Here is a 20,098-nt window from a genome sequence, read left to right as displayed (position 1 = left end):
TCGACGCCTCTGAAAAGGCCACTGAATAAAATTAATAACCAAACAACGTTGGCACGGCGGGCTTGCGGAACCTAATTTGCATTTTTGAATCAAAATGTTATTGTAATTATGTAGGGTCAGATAATATCGGCCAGTAGAGGTCGTAATATTCAAAATGTGTACCTCAACTTTCCTGGCCCGTAAGTTTGTTAGCGATTCAGTAAACGATGTAACCTGGCCTTTCATATTTTATCAACAAAATCTGTGGTTCTGACGCTAGGAGCAACAAATTATATGAGGTCAGGAAAATAAGGGACGTAATACACAAAAAAAAATATTTCTTTATTCGTGATATACCAAAATGTTTAATAAAAAATGTATTGTAGTACTTATTAAACATGAACGTGAGATGAATGACAATACGATTTTTTGTCTCATTATAACAAAAACAAACGTCTTAACTAAATGACAATAAATATTTTATTAACCGTAATATTTAAATGTCTGTAAATGATTGTACATTCTATTTACTTCATATAAAATTGTGGCTCAAAGAGAATTTTCTTTCTACTTAATTTGTCGCCAAAGAGTCTATTATCATAATATGATATTCTTATTAAATACCTAAAAGACTGAAGAATTAAATAAAATGTCGTTGGGAAAATCGTTAAGCCTTCGACGATTTTTACGGGGTTTTTTTATCAGAGCCACGTGAACAGATTTGAAACTAAACAATGGATTTGAGTTTTGGCAACCATTTACGTGCAGACGCAAACTGTTCGATTTTGCAAAACCTCGTGCTAGATCTATATATTGTGTGCATTCGACGGGAATACAAGTATTTATGTGTATGGATGGATAGGTCCATAAATAACACGGACTTTTCACCCATAAGGATTGTTGTTCTAAAGCAATATTGAGAGATATTGCTATCATTGTTCCAGTTTGAGGCACGATCCTGCTCTCGCAGCCAGAACCAATAATGGCTTTAACACTTGATAGTAATACCGTCATAGGTTTAATAAACAGTTCAACAAGATGTGAGTATTTCCGTTCCTCTTAAAACTTAGTCAGTGTGAACTTTCCCAATATAATTAAACTAACAATTCTCTACAACAGCATTGAATTCTACGCTCACTGCTATAACGTAATAACATCGGACACCCCGTACATTTAACTTCGTTTAAAGCACTATACAGGAATCCGAGTCGTCTTGCAAGGCACCTCGCCCCGGGGATAACATTACAAAGGCCTCAGTGTCGGGATGTAAAGGAACCGACTGACCGAAGTCCCCTTTGCCCACCTTCCCCCTGTGACGCTGTCCACACAACCATTAAGGTATTAGGGAACAATGTGAAGCTGGGATGCTGAAACGTAAACATTTCGAATGAACTTCGCTGTGCACTTTGGTTACCGGTTTTGGTGGCCATTCAACCTTTTTGTCCATACAACAAAAAAGTTTTCAGCTCGAAACATTTTTATTCAACTTTTAGTGCCTTTGATTTAAATAGAGCGTGATGTAATACGATCACGAGGTCGCGGGTTCGACCCTAGCAAGTCACCCATCCGCCTAGCCTTCCACAACTAGGTTGGGGTCGGCTTTAAGTCTAACTAGATGCGACTGAATACCGACGGCCATCCGACCTCTTCTACCAAATTGCTTGATGTGTTCTAGGAACAGATTGTTCCGGTTATTCCGGCTTTTGACTGCACATAACGACCGTGTTGCCATGGAAACGTCAAAGTGTGAACAATAATGTATTTAATATCGTGTGAAATTGGCAATGATTTGTTTATTTTGTCTTTCTGACTCGGATAAGCTGATGATGGTAATACAATCGACATTGTTCACAAAGTTAGCTGGCTTTACGGCATTCGTATATTAAAGGCATAAGCCTAACAGCTTTTGTAAATATGTATTACCGGATTAAATTAGCAAACACGGTTAATTTAACATTCTGTTTTAGAAATAATGTTAAACCTAGTTTTAACTGGGATACTCAACCCAACACTCTAATACCACAATTCGTGTTTCAAATGTAAATTTAGTATTTTAGGAGCTTTAATAAACTCTACCATCTAATTTACCTTTTCAAATTGAGTTCGTATATAATTACGGTTGAATCAAAAATTCTTTGTAGTTTTTCAACGTTCAACATTTATTTTTCATTTTTATTAATTAAATTCTAGACACAATTGTTTTCTTATTAGATAAAATAGTTTTACATATAGCTATGTCTGTCTAAATAGAAAAAGCAAAAACGAAATAGAATAGAAGTTTTTGTAAATCAGACATCGCAACAAAAACACATCTCATTCGCATAACTACACTTCAGACCCAGATGGTCATGGCACAAATTGGGACCTTATATAACACACGTACACCGAATTACATTATATAAAGTTGCTTTTGAGTTACAATAGTTAAAGTTACATAATAAGATGACTATCGGACGGCATCACTCGAGAAATGCCAGGATATATGTTATCCGCGCCATTACCGTCGTATAAAGGCTGTATTCAGAGGCCTGGCGTGTATTCATGGCTACACTTAGTATTTTATGAAAAAGAAATTATTATTTTAAGATCAGCGTAGAACGTAAGCATACTAACGACGTGTTTTTTTGAGCCGAAATAAATGCGAGCCTTTGTTGTTTGTGAAAGATGATAGAAATCATTTGTAATGTGAAGCAGTGTTTATATTTTCACGTGTTGTTGTACATAGGTGGGTATGTCAGTCTTTTTATCGTCCCACAGCTGGGCACAGGCCTCCTCTCACACGGAGAAGGATTGAGCCTTAATCGTTTGAACGTAAGAAGTAATATTAAAGTAGTAACCTCTAGAGCTTAAATCCATGTCCAATAATCTCTCGTCTACATGATAAGATGTAATTTGACTGTTGTTTCAAAAGTCAAAACTCAGCTCACTATCGCTTCAGTACCCAGTCCGCAAATGACAGGCATAGCCCTACATTTACGTCTGATAAAATCGACTGACATTTGAATATTTTACTATATGCATATGTTTTAGACGTACAATGATACCTATATTTAATTTTAAGTCATGTGGATTTTTGATAAAAGATAAATCAAAACAAATTGAAATTAAATTCTTCATAGACGTATGTGACAAATGAGATATCACTTTTAAAAGCAACTACGAAAATTGCATAATTTGACAATGGATATCTTTTAGCGTGTAACTGAAAAAGTACCAAAATTATGTTTTCACTTACTGGTTGACCTTATTAGGTGCGTTATATTGTAGTAGCCATTCTACTAGGTAAACAGAAATCTGATACACGATCCCTTTTACACAAGACGTAAACACACCGTTCGTTTGTGAAACAAGTGTTACATACCTCTGTCTAACTCTTAAGGGAAATCAGGCGTGATGTTGTATCTGTACAAACAAGCATATATAATGTATGCTCTTAAACTTCCGCATTGCCACTGACTGAGAAACTCAGGCTTACACTTTCACTAACATTTAATTTACATTGGTTAGAAACGACTTGAATTAATTCATAATACTATACAAAGAAACAATCAGGAACTTAATTCGTAGGTATGTTATATGACTATCCAAAATTACAATTTTTCAACCTTTAAATGGTTCCTGACAGTCCCATTAATGTCCTATATGTATCATTCTTCTGTACGTTTGTTAGTAGTCCAAGTACGCCTAAAAGGCTGGAAGACTTAGGACGTTGTATGAATATTTCAATGGGTTCATGGATGGTGGCAGTGCTGTTGTTGTCTGTTGAGCATTACTAATATTTATTTATTTTATATACATCTTTCCTTTTCTTTGTAATATTTTACTGATATATTTATTATTTTGTATGTATTCAACTCACAATAATAAAAAAAAATCTTTATTCACCTCTCCATATAAAAAGCCTTTCAACGAAACTCAGGTTATCTCAAAACATATTACAGCGGCTAACATATTCTAGTAAAATTTTACAAAGCGAAACCACTACAGAAATAAAATAAAATGACCTTTCTTTTTAATATAATACCTTGATTACAATTGAAGTCTAAGGGCAGTCCAATTTGCCAAAGGTTTTATTGTTAGACCTGTATCATAGAATTACACAAAAGGGAATGTTTCTAGAATTGTAATAATATAGCATTATGTGGCATTATTGCGCATGTTATTACTTTTAAATTAAAATACATGCAAGGGTAATAAATCTTTACATTTATTTGTTGTAAGGCAAATAGGACAACCTTTATATTCATATGATAATATACAATATTAAGAAATTTCAAATAAATGTGTTTGAAATGTATTCAAAAGTAAAATGAATTGAAACTAATTCCACTCAGTACCTAAGTATTAAATTAAAATAAGCTTTTCAATATGCAGTGTTGTGACAGTAAGTGCATGTGCGAGCATTTTAACGCTATGTTTTTCTCAATACACTCAAATAAACAGAACTATAAACGGCAATAACTGTTAATTGTTTAGTAATTGAAAACCATTGAAAACTACGTTTAGCAATTAGCAGTAAATGTACAGCTTAACGTGCTTAGCTTAGATCGTCTAAACATTCACTACTAATACTAGGCAATTGCCACAAAATTACTGGATAGTGTTGTTCCTAAATGCTGTGGACTTACAGTCTACATCTCCTTCTACTATCTTGTAGAAGGAGACTTGAACTGTTTAAATGTGAAGGTCCAGAAAATTATAATGAATAATATACAACCCTATTACGTCATATTAGTATCTGATTGAACTTGTCTATTTGTCTATTTGCACGATACTAAGTTGAATGTTGAACAATTTTGTGAAAAAACATTTACATCATAACACATAACGTAGGGCCATTGATTCTAAAATTTTATTAAATACGACACATTCATACCTCTAAATAATGCACAATCAACAGCAAAATCAACCTTTCTTCTAGCAAATTATAAAATCAAAGTATTATCAGTTAACTAATTTGTTGTGGGCAACACCAGCACGGCCTTATCCATTACCGGCGCCTGATTTGTCACGGTAGCTGATTCATTAGAGAGGCATTAATCTTCAGCCGAGGTGCAAGGGGGAGCCCGTCAGCCAACTAGCGCGGTGATAAGGCCCTACTTTGTCCAAGAAGGCGTGACGAGCCCCAGACATCAGGCCCGAAAGCCCGACACTGGAATTTAATTAACCCAAATTTGTCCTTTTGTCTCAACTGTATCGAGGCAAGCCCCTAAAGTGTTTGTCAATATGTGGTTAACACTGTTACAAGTTAGACGATCTGGGTTCACGTAAGTGCGGCCCCGCTTCATGCAATTCAGACAAGGAGTCACAGAATTGCACACAGCAATATGCCAGTGTAATGGACTAATTTAATATAGAACACTCATGCTTCGTAGATTATTTTACTGGTTGGCATTAAAACCACATTTAAAACCATCAAACACATTCGTTATAAATGTATCCTATTCTACAACCAATAGTACCCAAAACTGTATTTTTCTCAAAATATTTATCTTTTTACATTTCAATACACAAAACCTTGACAAATTGCTACCATTTCCAATTTAGACACGACGTTCTACACAACGCAAGAAATCCCAGCGATCTAAAAAGAGAATTATCTGTTGAATACCAGCCAACATTCCGGTCCCATTCTCCACATATTTTCATTTTAACGTATATAGAAACTAAATCACAAACCATTGCAGTGTACTCATAAAAACTCTAAATTCGTAAATGTGTTTCGGACAGCCTGTGAAGGCATGTCAAAATATGAGAGCGACGTATGAAAGAGAAATTCCGGAAATAGAATAGCATGTACATAGACCGAAAAATCAACTAGCGAATGATGGCTTGAAAAAAAAACCTTCACAGACGAATGCGAAATTGCGAAATTTATAAACATGAGTAGTTTCATCACAACGATGTTGAGGAACTCTTAAAGATTTTTTTTTTTCGGTATGAAAGAACAGGTGCGTCAGTTAAAATAATATAGGTCTAGCTAGCTTGAAACGATTACGTTTTCTGCTGTGAATTCTCCTGAATTTACTTATTTAATTAATAACACTGCCATGAAGCTACGGGTTGATGAATGCAAACTATTCTTGCTCATGCAGTGAACATCTTGCCAAGTCTAGAGAATCTTAATATACTTCAAACTGGGTAAAATCCAAAATGGGTCCTTCATAATTTCTTCTATCTGGTTCTTCACAGTCGAGAAAGGAAACTCGGTATAAAATGAATAAACCATGTACATTCAGATTTACCACTTCAAACATTTCTTTGTTGTATAAAGTGTATAACGAAAACAAAAGTTTCCATTACTTAAATACAGCACGTGTTTAACAACAAACAAGGTAAATCCTTGAACATCCGAAGAACAAATCATGAAAAATAACAGTTGTTAGTAGGAATCTGTCATGGAACAAAGATTCCCACTCGTTTAACAACGGAAAAGAAAAGTTACAAATAGTTGGAAGAAAGTGTTCCTTAACTCTTGTTTTATAACCTGAATAAAGTGAGATCTCGGCGGTACAAAAACTGTAGATATTGGAAAGAAATCATAAGTAACAGTTCCTTCCGGGCACTCGAGGTACGCACTCCGAATATAATGCAATTACGTGAGATGGATTGCTTCACTTGGAGCCGCGAGGAGCTCGTATAACTTCCTTATCTTCGCGACGTATCCGCTTTTATGTCGTTTTTATAAAAAAGAGGATAAAAATATTATTTCCATGCTGATTTTAGCATGAAAGAAAAACGTAAAATGTTAGTACGGTTCTGTGTACTTTAGCTATTGTTGTGCATATTTCCCGGCTGGAAGACAATTGACGGAGAACCTCCCTAGGCGACGGAGTTTTAATCATTGCTTATTATTGCCATTCTTTAAATTTATCTCCGTTAAATGTGCCTTTAACTGCACGCGTTTCGTTTTGTAGAAACGCTTGAGGAGACAGAGAGAAATACCTGACATTTTCGAGGGAGTAAAACAAAGCTTTAGGATAGCGTGTAGAATAAGGAAAATGTTTACATAGCCCCGTTCCGAGCAAGAGTAATTTAATTGACAGTGTGTGCTGTGTCTTAGATACTGTATTTAGCATTTTAAAAGGCATCACTTTAAATAAAGTTTTAGAAGTTGAGCTTTTTTTGTCCTGTGTGAATGAGGCGCAAGCAATTCAACAATTAAACAAAGCGGGAGTGAAAGCGGCCACATTGATGCACTTATAGGCTAGAGTAGTGAAGCACAATGAGATCAATGTAGCGACAACACTCCAACTAGGACACATCGAGGTACAACTGAAGCCAGGACAACCCCTTTGAATTATTATGGACCATCTAGTGTCGACTAACGGGCTTTATGCTCAGTTGGACTCATGGGGGTTTTGTTACGTAAATTCTTATACTCTAGTTTCAACTATTGGAAAATACTTTTAAAAAAGTATAATAAGATCTTGACTTAAAGTAAATCGAAGTAAATAAGTCATACAAGATTGTGTTCAAACCAACAAACACAAACTGATTGATTCAGTTAGTAAGCAGAGCTTCTTTGTTAATCCCCACTATGCAGTGGATATTCCTTCTCATAACAAATCGCCACGAGCAATGGGATTTCCTAAACTACCTGACGCTATTGGAAGAAGATCAGATTAATTCGAGCATATTTTGACGGTATGACTGGGAGCGTCTAGTAGCACTTAGCTTTGAGCCATTCGACGGCGTAGCGTTGCATTTGCATCGCGGAATCCAAGGATTAGTCCAATATTATATAGCCAACAGACGGTATGTCGAAAACAGAATAATTTATGTCGGAATACTAAATGTGATTAAGATCATAATCCTGTAATTAGGTATTATTGTTATTGAAATCTAACATTACGTTTCAATCAAACGGTACCAAACAAGCTTAGTTTACCTGTTTGCAAAAACAACTATTGTGTCTAGAACAACAGCTAAACAATCGGAATGCATGAAAACGGTGGATTGTAAAAAACGTATTGTTGACTGACAACGCCCTCAGGTAATGTCAGTTTGATGGCCCTTGCACCGAGCACCACTGTGTGGCGAATATACTCCTACATTACACAACGGCAAAGTGCAGTACAAAGCCACAATGTTAAACTAGCTGAATTATTCCTATCCCTATACAATAACAGATTTATTTTTTAAACACGTTGACCGAGAAAGATAAATAAGCGTATTTTTGGATAAGAAAAGAAAGAGAATTTCATTCCCTAATTGGGTCAGACAAGAATATCAAATATTTATAATAGGTCCGAAAAGTTTAATCTTAACGAAGCCGAAGACTTCATAACAAGGCTTAGAATTATAATACTTTTGATATGGCAAAACAACTTGTTTTAGGTTACTGAATAGAATATTTTATTATATCTTCACACAATATTTACTTGGCAATAATCGCAACAGTTGCTTTCACACCATTTACATAATTTCGAATACTGAATCTGCGAAGTGGCATGGTAACTTTAGGAGAGGGGATAAATATTGCATAGAAGAATCGAGTTAGGTAGTGTTAACTCTTCAACTGGCGAGGGGCTTACTGCCCGCGGCGATCCACGTGGGATCTCGTTACAAACTCTCGATTGAAATATTTCCGAACTAGTAGACACGGATCCGCGTAACCTCTATTTGTATACCCGCGTCAATACAAGTCACGCCTCTGAAAGAACTGTATTGTATCGGCGAGTTTGAGCGCTACACACGTCCGTGAAAATGAAATTCTTATTTTCATAACACAATCTATTTAGTGAAGCCACGGGCGTTTGTTCGGCGCGGCCGCCGATGCGGTCACTAATTACATCGGAGCGCTAACTGCAATTGTGTTGATCACTGTTTAATGTAATATCGCCGTAGTTCGCAATAGTTATCTCTTTAACTATTGGGAATACTATCTGGACTGCGGTATTGTTTAATTTGAAGTTGTAATGCACAAAATATAATGGTTTTATCGCAGCAACATAATATTATTCTATAAAGGTTGAAAATGGGTACAGGGGTTGGTGCACTAAGAGCAACTATAGGCGGTGAAGAAAGCACATTAATCACAATCATTGCGCTTATGTAAATTTTTACAAGAGTTCCGAGTATATTTTTATCTTACGTTATAAGGTGCTGTTGCCCACCGGCCTCCTCACGAAAGTAAATTAATAACATGAGGTGTTCATAACTTTAAATACAAATATCCGTGATTTATGAGTTTGTCGTAAAACTCTAGGCAGTGCCGAACGCTTAGTCAGTTCCTTTTAGGGCTTTAGATAATGACTCGGTAAATAACTAGAAAAGCTAGGCTGGGTGAAAAACGGCCAGTCATACCCAGAAGGTAATTAATAACAATTTGTTTTGTAAATTCATTTATATATTGTACATTTTGCCATTTGCTATTATGAAACGAAAACCTTGTAAACGAAATGGAAATTAAGGTGTCCATTACTTGAGCCGCATTTGTTCATTAAACTTAAATAGGTGTAACTGCAGTGTATTTGATATTTCACAATAAATGTCATTAAAGCATGCTCTCATGACCAGACACACCTCTGATAAATAAAATAAACGCACCGCATTTCGCCACAAGCGATATCAAAACTACAAATTATAAGAATTGAAATTCGATTCACGTTAAAATCCACGTTTTATTGCCATATCCGAGTTACAAAAAATATATGTAAATGATATATTTCGTTTCACATGGTAATTTCACGCGGAAATGTACTTTATTTACGACCGGTACAGACGTAAACATAATACAATAAAGCTTACTTAAGTTTAATTTGATCGATAGGGCGAATGGTTCTCTTGATATTGAAATAGCTTAATCAGCGTTGCAGGTAATTATGATTTGGAATACCGCGTTAACAGGGATTAAAGGCACAAAGGCATAACTTTAGAATTACACGGTATTCAAATGTAATCCGGCGTGGATTCTCCAGCTAACATTAAACGCGTGCTAATAGAGGCTGTGAAGGGAACAGTGTGCCAGATCGCGCCGTTCCGCGGAACACCTATTACGTTCTCATTAACGTGGCCGTAGTGCGCTTTACCCCCTCGTTAACAATGCCCTACCAGCAAATTGTGCCTTCAAAATGAATGTATACGATACGGCGACCTTTTGCCGATTACAATCTCTTACATCTTAATTATAACGTTCTTAACTGAAAGCCCAGTAAAGTTGTCCATTAATGCAATCACAGGAAAATAGCCGTAGTTAAGGCTTGATTGTGAATCGGCTTACCTTGTTCACTGCTTGATGAGTTACGTACTACAAAAGACCGTCGGTTTGTTTGACTGGAACGTCTTGATAAGACCGTTGGATTGATACAAATATCTTTGTAATTTAATCCTATATTAAATTACAAAGCTTATTTCGCTTGTTATACTAGGTACTGTATAATAGTAAGCAGTACCAGAGTTAATGCAAAAATATTGCGCTACTCAAGTAGTTATAGTACTCGCAGACTAATTCCGCATAACGATGTCAAGTTAAAAGTTGATAAAAGTGCACTACGTAGTGAGTTTGCAGCCTATCGCATAAATACTACAGCACAACAATTTCGCCGTCGAGTCTACTTTTACGACTTGCCTGCGAAGATAAATAACTGAGCTTAGAAGTTACTCTATAAATAGAAATAAGCAATCCCTATCTGGAGGTTATAAGTAAATGTAAGAAGATGTCAAATTAGACTTTAGATGTAGACTAATTTAAAATAGAACTCATGTACAGAATTCGCAACATTTTTCTAACACAACATGGTATACACTATATAAAGTACGTTAAAACGCTGGCTGTTTCTTTAAATAACGATTTTGCACATTAAGCATCCATTACGGAAGCATAGAGTTGGTGGTTTTATTTTTTCCTTTACAACACGTGTCTGGCGCGATGCAGCGCAGTTCTGCCAGCGGTTGCTAGGGCCAGGTGCGAACGCACGATACAGCTTTTTGTACCAAACGATTCTATTTTCGCCGTTCCAACTAGACGTGGAAAATATAAAACTATGAAAACTTATTTTTGAATCGCTCGCTCGCCGTAAAAATCCTGTTACCTATGAACGTTCGGAGTGTGGCTTACAAATATGAAATGCCATTCGGAAAATGAATTAACAATGTGAATGGTTTCGTGTGTTTCCGCTGCTATATACGGATACGGTTTAAAAATGTTTTGCTTCGATCGTTACCTTCATTAATATGCAGTTGGATAACGTACGAAATAGGCTAGTCAAAGGAATTTTTAAATAGTTACATGCCTAACATCAACATATTACTAAAGCTTTGTCCATCCTCGTAAGTCTATCTCTTCAGGATGATTAATAGTGACATCGATAGCCACCATGAAAATTTAGATACTAGGTAAGTAACACCCTTTAACAACATAAGAATTATACTGGGGTGAATAATAAGGTATAGGTATTACATAAGGTATGTATAGATAGAGGTATAATTTAGCAATTACTAACCAGTCAAGCCGTTACAAAGCAGATAGCAAGATAGATTGTATTGAAATGTAGTCACACATCGAAATACAGAAACAATTGTGTACAGAATAAAATGGATGATTGTTAAGCCCGTTATTCCAGTCGGCTTTATAAATAGAGAGCGACAACGCGGGCTGCAGAATCGGTACGTTCACGAACCGTATATATCACAATATAATATTGAACTAGACGATTCTAAATATGTAATACTAACCGAGTGGCCCCCGGGATTACCCGTGAAAATACATTTCACCCCTATTTCCCGTTTCGAGGTCGAATTTTAAAAGTTTCCTTCTTAGCCAACGTTTGCGTTATGGGTGAAATACATTTTCCAAATTTCATTTTTAGGTTCACGGGTTGAGACTTGATGAGCCAGTCTGTTCACTTTGCGTTATTACGATTTAGTTACTAAGTAAATTCAGCTATCTTTTGCCAAAGTGGGTTTTTTAAGTAGGCCCATAATGTAATTACTTTTCGGCAAACTTCTCGTTTTTTGACATCGGTATTTGGAAAGTGTTCATAAGCTTAATTACTTGGATTTTGATACGGTCTAAGTTCCTATAAAATGAAGGAAAACGATTTAGACATAATTCAAATATTAATATTTAAGAAAAGCTCAGTTTATTATAACTTCATATTTGAAGTGCACACAACAAAACACAACACCGGAGCACGCCGACTGCATATTTCAATATTAGGTTTAGCACTCACACATAATACACAGACATGCAACTTAAATATTGCATTTCCGTCGAATGCCCGAATTTTCCACATAGTGGAGCCAGCATCCCGAAAAGCAACAGTTAATTGTAGTTGGAACAGGCAGCGCTAAGTTTAGCAGTCCAAACATAGCCATTCATTAATGAGACGGGTGGTCCCGTTGTGCTGACTCCCGGGAGATCCTCGGGGCCAGCGTGGGACACGTCACAATTGAACTGGTAACGAGCCCGGATTATTGATTGAATCCACCAGTCCCATGCGAATTGTCGTTATTAGTGACGCGACAATATAACCATGACGTAGCTATGCAGCTCCGGTGTCACACGGAATTTTGTGGCCTTAAATAAATATGGAGCGACAAATTCGGCTAACGAGATGTAGCTCGCGATACCAATTCGACATAAGTAAAATACTCCTTGTATACAAATGTGGAAGGTTTATGTATGTAGGTTTATATTGCCTTTTGTTAGATACTTATTCTTACAAAAACTGTTTTAACGGATAACATTTGGTACATAGATAGTCTATAAATACTTTTCCTGGTATTACCCAACTTTGAAATGAAATAGACGAACGTTGTTGAATGAATAGGAAGAGTGTGACGACTCAATTTATTTATAGCAAATAATTAATTAATAGGTGAATATCAAACCATGATGGTAATTGAGTAACAGATGCCAAATGTCAAACAAGGGCTTATAGATGTTGAAACGTTTGCGTGAAATATGTTCCGACACCATATCCCATAACGATACGCATATTAGTATATCGATAACTCTTGTGACGCAATTAATTATTGCTGTATATCTGACGAACTGTTTGCATTCAGACTGTTTTTTGTGTAAAATGTTTCAACACAATAATATGAATATGTGCAGCACACTATCTGTGCGAAAATGCTCTGCGCTTTTAAAAACTTCTTCTATGAATATAAGATATAAATAATTATGCATATTATTTAAGCCATATTATCGCTCAAAAATACCATTATCTTAATTTAATTTCAGAAAAACACATTTAAAATGATAGGTACGTTAAAATATTAAAAAAAAACATAAAGTGCGTACGTAAGTGCTTTTAACAGAAAGGTGACATTAACACCTACGCATTAAAAGGCATGAATTTATTTTTAAAAGTACTTTACAGCTAATAATTGGAGCATGAATAAATACAATAAGGTAGACACCTTAATGGAGGGTGTCTGTTTTAAGCCCAAGAAACGCCACGGTGTAAGATTTCGCGACGCTAGTCTTCAACGAAATGTAACAAAAAACTACAGTTAGTTACAACTACATATAGCAAGAAATTATCAAAATCGTTATCAATTCTAACCTTACAAAGTAGGTCTTGATTCACATGCTCTCTTTATATACGAACAACCCTGTGCTCACCCGTCAAGAAATAAGTAGGATAATGAAAAAATAAGGTTTACAAAATAAGTTTAGAAGAAGGTAAATCATTCCTATTAAATATTTTCACCATTATCAAAACTTTCAGATAACACCGTAGCGTCCTTTGCCGAAAAGACAAAAGACTGTCGAAGATATAATTAAGGCATCTCCGTCGTATTTACCTTCTGAAATCATTGGACTGTATGAAAATTTAATGACAGTATTAACACGGGGACGGAATGGGCTTGTGATTGCCTGTCAAACACAGGTATTGCCGTTATCTGACGCATGAGGTAATTATAAGTCGCTTTACAAGTTCGGCGAGGCCGAGGACGCTCAATGGGCTAGCTGACGCGTGCGAACGTACATCAAAATTATCTTGCAATCACGGTGTAAACTGTATCGTTCACGTTCATGTTCAACGCTATAAAGTGTTTGTACAAATATAATAAAAGTTCCGCGAACGGCTCTCGCGAAACTTATGGAAACCAACTTCTTCGGAACGTTTTCCTATTTCCGTCCAGAAAACTGTTTACATTTATTTTTTGTGAACCAAACGTCTTGACAGACACATATGTTACTTTAATGTTAGTATTCCCTATTTCCATCGGTATTTGTGTGTGTACGTTAGCGTGAATTATCCACTTACGTACACCACACTGCAATTAACAGCGGTATTTAATATCCTTGAACACTATTGGTAACACAAACCCATCAAACCGACGAGGTCTCATATACAAAAGGAGGTAGCTGTATCTAGATCGTATAAGATAGTTGCAGAATAGCTGGCGGTATACAAAAGCATCCATTAACGCATAGGTACTGATTTGTCACGCCGCTGATTCATTAGCTGAACATTAATCTTAGAACGTGGTTACGCCAGTACATGATAAAGCTTTACTTTGTTTAGTCCCCGCTACGGCTACGAGACTTCGTAGCACCGTAGCTAATTCGTAGCACTGAACAGTACCGTTGCTTGTATTCTTTGGTGAATATTTGCATTTTAAGAAAATTACGCGTACGTAATGCTACATAAGTGCTCTCTAGAAAAAGATCACAATCTTTATTGTTTAAATGATACTCATTTATAGAAGATCGTTCTGCTTCAAATGAAATTATCTTTATTTTAGGTTAAGTGAGGATTTGTTTTCGGAATTTTCCAACGTTACTGTGAGAGAACATTTTTTGATCATCTTCTTTCTTGAAAGGCCTTATTTACTTTTCAAATATACCTATCAATCCTAATTTATATTAGTAAAACTTTTGAGAGGATAACAAACAAGCGTTAAATGGATTGGATAATAAATCAATTACAAGTTACATTATCGAATAATAAACGAAACTTACGTCGTCGGTGAAAACAATCTTTTGCCCGACCGTAAAACAATCAAGTAAATTGAATAGTTTCCGATGTACTTGGAACAAGGAAACTGTCTCCGCTTTCTTGTAGCTCGGAAGCACATTAATAAATACATTAACGAGGCTGCCCCACATGAGCCTTTGTACCTCAACCTGGAACTTCCTTCATACGTCATGCAATGCTATCATTAAGGCAGTCTCAGAGTTCCATTTCTGAGCGATGAAGACAAAACAATATTGATATTGGATAATGGAAAAATAGCGTGATAAAAACGAATTACTACCGAGGAAAATTCCCATTTCCTTGCTATTCTTCTATCTAGAGGTACTTACTTACCTAAGTTGTTAGATTACGCTGTGTTTGATAGGTTTCACCGCTCCTAACTACTAAGAATAGCGCATGCATTGAACGTTTCTAAGACAGCCGCTGCGTTGCTACACGTGCCGTCTGTCATGCCCTTTAAACTTTGAACATTGTTCCCATAGTTTATAATTGGAGAAAATTCTCGGAGTTGAATCTTATTGCCAGTGCCACACATAGAAACTAACATTATATTTGTTTTTGAGTGTTCCATTTAACTTTTATAATCAAATATCTATTTTCAGAAAATAGGCTAGACGACTATATTAATAGCCTTTGTTTCAGAAAACTAACACAGATAGTTTCAGACATAAAAAGATTTTTGTTAGTGATCTAGATTAACACAGGAATATTACAGAAATATCCTAAATACCAGCTTGATAGTATTAAGAAGCTGAACACGCTCAACTTAGTCCAGACAATATCGATTAAAGTCCTAAGCAAGAAACAACAAATAGGAGCGTTCTTACAAAACAAAAGAGAAACACACATTGTTAACTGTTCACAAAGTAAATTACTTCTTCAATCTGCAGATTACAAACGTTTGCGTATCAAATATCATCATTATGTAGCTCATACGCACTTTGAAAAAGTTACACTTAACAATTTGGGAGTAAGGCTCGTGTATATTGTAATTTAATATTATGTTTTATGATCTGTATCTACCGAGTCTAGACGTATGTAGGCGGTAACCGCAGCTTTGAAAACGATGTTTTTAATTATGTAGTATTCTTTTGAGTGTACCATTCATTCATTCATTTTGTGTATATGTATCATTGTGGTTTTTTTTTTATTAAAAGAGATGGGACGACACTTTTACTGGAAAACCTGTAAATTTTCCAGGATACAAGAAAACACAAGGATAGTTATTGACATGTTCATAACATATTCATTCAACTTCAATCATATCTGATAGACCTGGCTCGCAAAGCGGATTCAAATGTAGTGGCTTTAGCATTTTATTTTCAATATATTTATTAATCCCTTGCCAAAGCCAGCAAAAGACCATTTCGATTTCCGTTATTCCTGGAAAATTGTTTCCATGAAACAGTCAGTATCTCACAGGGATCGCAGCTGCAAGCTCAAAACATATTATAATATACAGGTGCATTCGCGGCTCCGAACGCCGACATGCGGCCGACAACGCGACTTGTACCGACGTGTAGACAAGCCATTATAACGCAATATGAACTTCATATCATAACGTATCAACCTACACAGACCTATAAACTTTTACACCCCCGCACGTACACAGCGATATACAGATAATAACGTATCTAACTAGGGTTAAGTTTACCTCGCCCAATGTTTATGCGGTATTACTATGTACAGGCAAACTCCTCTATTGCCGATACAATAGATAACAAGTTTCGATAAGGGAGTTCAATAAGGATACCACAATATTGTATACGTATACGAGTATCTGGCTAATTTTAGTGAACCGCTTTAAACTACTGCTACACGTGTTCAAGTTGATTGCATCTCCTCATTCCAACTCTAGAACATAGTCAACCTGTCACGCTTGGATTTTTTTTTGTATTTTAGCAAAGCTAGAAATGTCTTTGGTTACGGTAGCATAACACGATACAATTTCAGTGTGCCAAAAACAAACGCTACTACAAATGCTAGTAACTACACTCTTGATTAAAAGTTTCGACCAGGAAAGGATTTTCAAGCGATATTCGGTGGAATTTACTGAGGTAAACAAAACCATCTTGTTTATTTTGAGCTACGTCTCAGCAAAAACAGTTTTAAACTACCCGCGATGCAATAGCGTGGTATAACTTCTACAAGATTGTATCGAATGGAAATAACAAAAAATCTATGTTTATGTGAGCCTTATACGAAACAAGTAATGATCTTTAAAAAATATATAATGTAACTAATGTAATGTACCCCTTTCTTATGTGACATACAAAGAGTGCAGCTTACCAACAGTGAAATATTTTTTTACCCGACTGCCAAAGAAGGAGGGTAATGTTTTTCGAGTGTATGTAAGTATGTATGTATGTCTGTTCCTTTGTGACCTCCTGTAGCCTAAACGGCTTGATGGATTTTGATGTATGAGGTATCGTTAGATTTGTCTTGATTACGGGAGTGTCATAGGATACATTTTATCCTAAAAGTCCCACGGGATATTTTTTCTAAATTTCCCTTTAAAAAAATATGTATGCGGTATCATTAGATTCATTTCAATCACGGGAGTAATAATTAATATAGGATACGTTTTTTCTCAAAATTCCCACGAGAACATGTTAATTCTGCGTCAACGCAAAGCAACTCATGCGTTAGCAAGCAAAAGATAGGGCGTGGCCTGGCATGCGCGCGCGGCGCGGAGGGGATATGCTCGAGTATACAGCCCGAATGCGGGCACACGCATAAGGGCACACGTCGTTGACGGTCTTCAGCAGTAATGACTCACCTAATTTTTCTTCTTCACTACCAACAGTCCAGATTGGCGGTAAATTTATGTTGCGGAGTAACATCACTCGTAATCTAAAGCCAAATGTCGTCGAAATAATTTAAAATGGTACTTACATATACATAGTCTTCTACATCTACAACATTTTCGTTAAATAAAACAGCTAAAAGTTATAAATAAAAGAATTATTATTAAAAAACAAAATACCCGACTGCACACTAAAAAGAGTAAAACAAGCCCACAATAATATTTAATTTATAAATATTGATGGAAAGCATCGCAGGCGGGGACCAACAGAGGCTTATTTATAGTCATTTCGGTTGTGCACCATTTAGCAGAATTTTCGTTGGTGGCGGTCAAGGTGGTCCCCGCCTGCGATGCTTTCCATCAATATTTATAAATTAAATATTATTGTGGGGCTTGTTTTACTCTTTTTTTAGTGTGCAGTCGGGTATTTTGTTTTTTTAATCTCGGTAGTAGTTTAGTAGCCTCTAGAGCACAAACAATCAAAAAAATGTTTCTTCTTTATCGAACAACAACCAGTAGGTTCTTACAGAATGTGACACGTCTCTAGTAAGAATAGGGTTGGCTTGTAACATACGTGTAATATCGGTACTGACTGAACACGTTAGATTGACGTAATCCCGTACGTCAGGAGTCAACGGGAGTTAGTATAATGAAACAGATCGATCATCTAACGGCCAATTCTGCTGTGATTTAATATCAACAATCAAAGGGCAAACAGAATACGGAATGGTGAAATTTTGGAGTATTTTTTCACATTCCTCTTTTTTTGAACAGTCTTTCTTTAAATATTATGAACAGGATTTTTTTAAACAAACATCTTTAAATACAAAATAATATTACATTTTATTTGTATGTAGCATAGGTATATTTTGTTTCTTTTAATCATGCTTTGTGTGAATATTTAGTATTATTTATAATTGAATCCGTAGGAATCTTCAAATTACTGACAGCTAATAAAAATATTAAGTTTTGTCTTTTTTATATTAATGTAGTTGATAGTTCCAGATAGTTATTTGTGAATATGAGATAATTTAATTTGATATAAAAATACCTTCGCATCTAATACCTATGTCTCACTTTGAAGATCTTCAAGAAGACATTTAAAGTAGTTTAAATATCTTTAGGTGCCAACGATGCCCACTGACGCGTTACGTAAGAAGCAGTTAATAGGCACTTCATATTCAGCAATACACGTAACGGGCAAGGTCGAAGAGGGCTCATCGTCTATAAGTTACCCACTTAACATCAAACTAATCTCGGAGCTCCATCATAAAATATCACTAAAAGCTATCGCGAAGAAACCATTACCTGCAATGGTGGATTTTTGATATATATTCTACTATCATCCAATAAATTTTGAACGAGAATATGCGTACTCACCATTAAGTATGATTTAAAGGCTCGTAATTCAAACACGACACATAATCGATGTTCGGAAGCTACATGGAAAGGACATTCCACCCTTTTCTTACGAGCGGCAATTAAATTTAATACGTCATTTATTCCGTCTAAGATTACTTTCTGCCAATATAAATGTTCTCATGTACGCGCTTACTTTTATTGATTGGAAAGCTGCTTCCCTGAATACTTTTATCGGCTTCCAATACATACTTTCTTCTTATTTGAAACGTTTTTATGTACAGTGATTGAATAATGGTTCTAGTACATGAAATCACTACAGTTAAATAGTTATTTAATATTGTCAATCTTTAGTTGTAAATGTGTATCGTTTTGAAATCACTCTGAATTCTCGTTTCTTTTGTCCACGCCAAAGTGTAGTTCACGCTTTCATGATATAAAGACGTAACCAAAAATATAAACAACAGACTCCATCCAGTCTTCCAGTTTTCTTAAAATTAGTTATCTTTAGCAATCAAATAAATGTCATTTTATTTTCAATATTATATACGTAGTTAATAACTAAAAGGTACAGTGAATGTGGTATGCCCCTCCAAAAATAGACATTCAAAATATTTTACAAAAGCACTATCTTTCACGTGTCTATTTTAACAAAAACGAAAGAAATTCCATTTCCATGAAAATATTTATCTTTCGAACATGATATACCAACCATCAAACAAAGAAAAATAAAGCGCCCCTGTATGTTTTCCTTACCTTCTGATTAAAAACATTGTATGTCTCAACACGCCAATAAATACACCGTGTCAATATTTGTAGCGGTAACATGACGCACGTACAATGTGATAATGTCGTCATGTTCTGCGGATCTACGGCGACAGTTCCCTAGTTATTGCGTTGTTAAAGTAAATTATCACACCTGCGACACATTCTGGCTCCGTGATCACATCTACTCGCAGACGGAATGAATGCTGTATCGAATTTTGTGCCAAATAATTGTGAGCCGATATTCCTA

At 35.8% G+C, this 20,098-nt stretch overlaps 1 protein-coding gene across 1 annotated transcript in view; it reads right to left on the bottom strand.

The window, feature by feature from the left end:
* Positions 1-1,162: 1,162 nt before the first annotated feature.
* Positions 1,163-20,098, bottom strand: part of LOC135118726 (uncharacterized) — a 47,044-nt gene continuing 28,108 nt past the window's right edge. The window contains exon 2 of the mRNA XM_064041428.1: positions 1,163-1,297. Within this exon, the coding sequence (XP_063897498.1) occupies positions 1,163-1,297 (135 nt within the window). The remainder of the gene's footprint in view (positions 1,298-20,098) is intronic.

This window comes from Helicoverpa armigera, chromosome 2 (genome assembly GCF_030705265.1).
Source record: "Helicoverpa armigera isolate CAAS_96S chromosome 2, ASM3070526v1, whole genome shotgun sequence".
Taxonomy (NCBI): domain Eukaryota; kingdom Metazoa; phylum Arthropoda; class Insecta; order Lepidoptera; family Noctuidae; genus Helicoverpa; species Helicoverpa armigera.
This window is presented reverse-complemented; position numbering and strand designations above follow the sequence as displayed.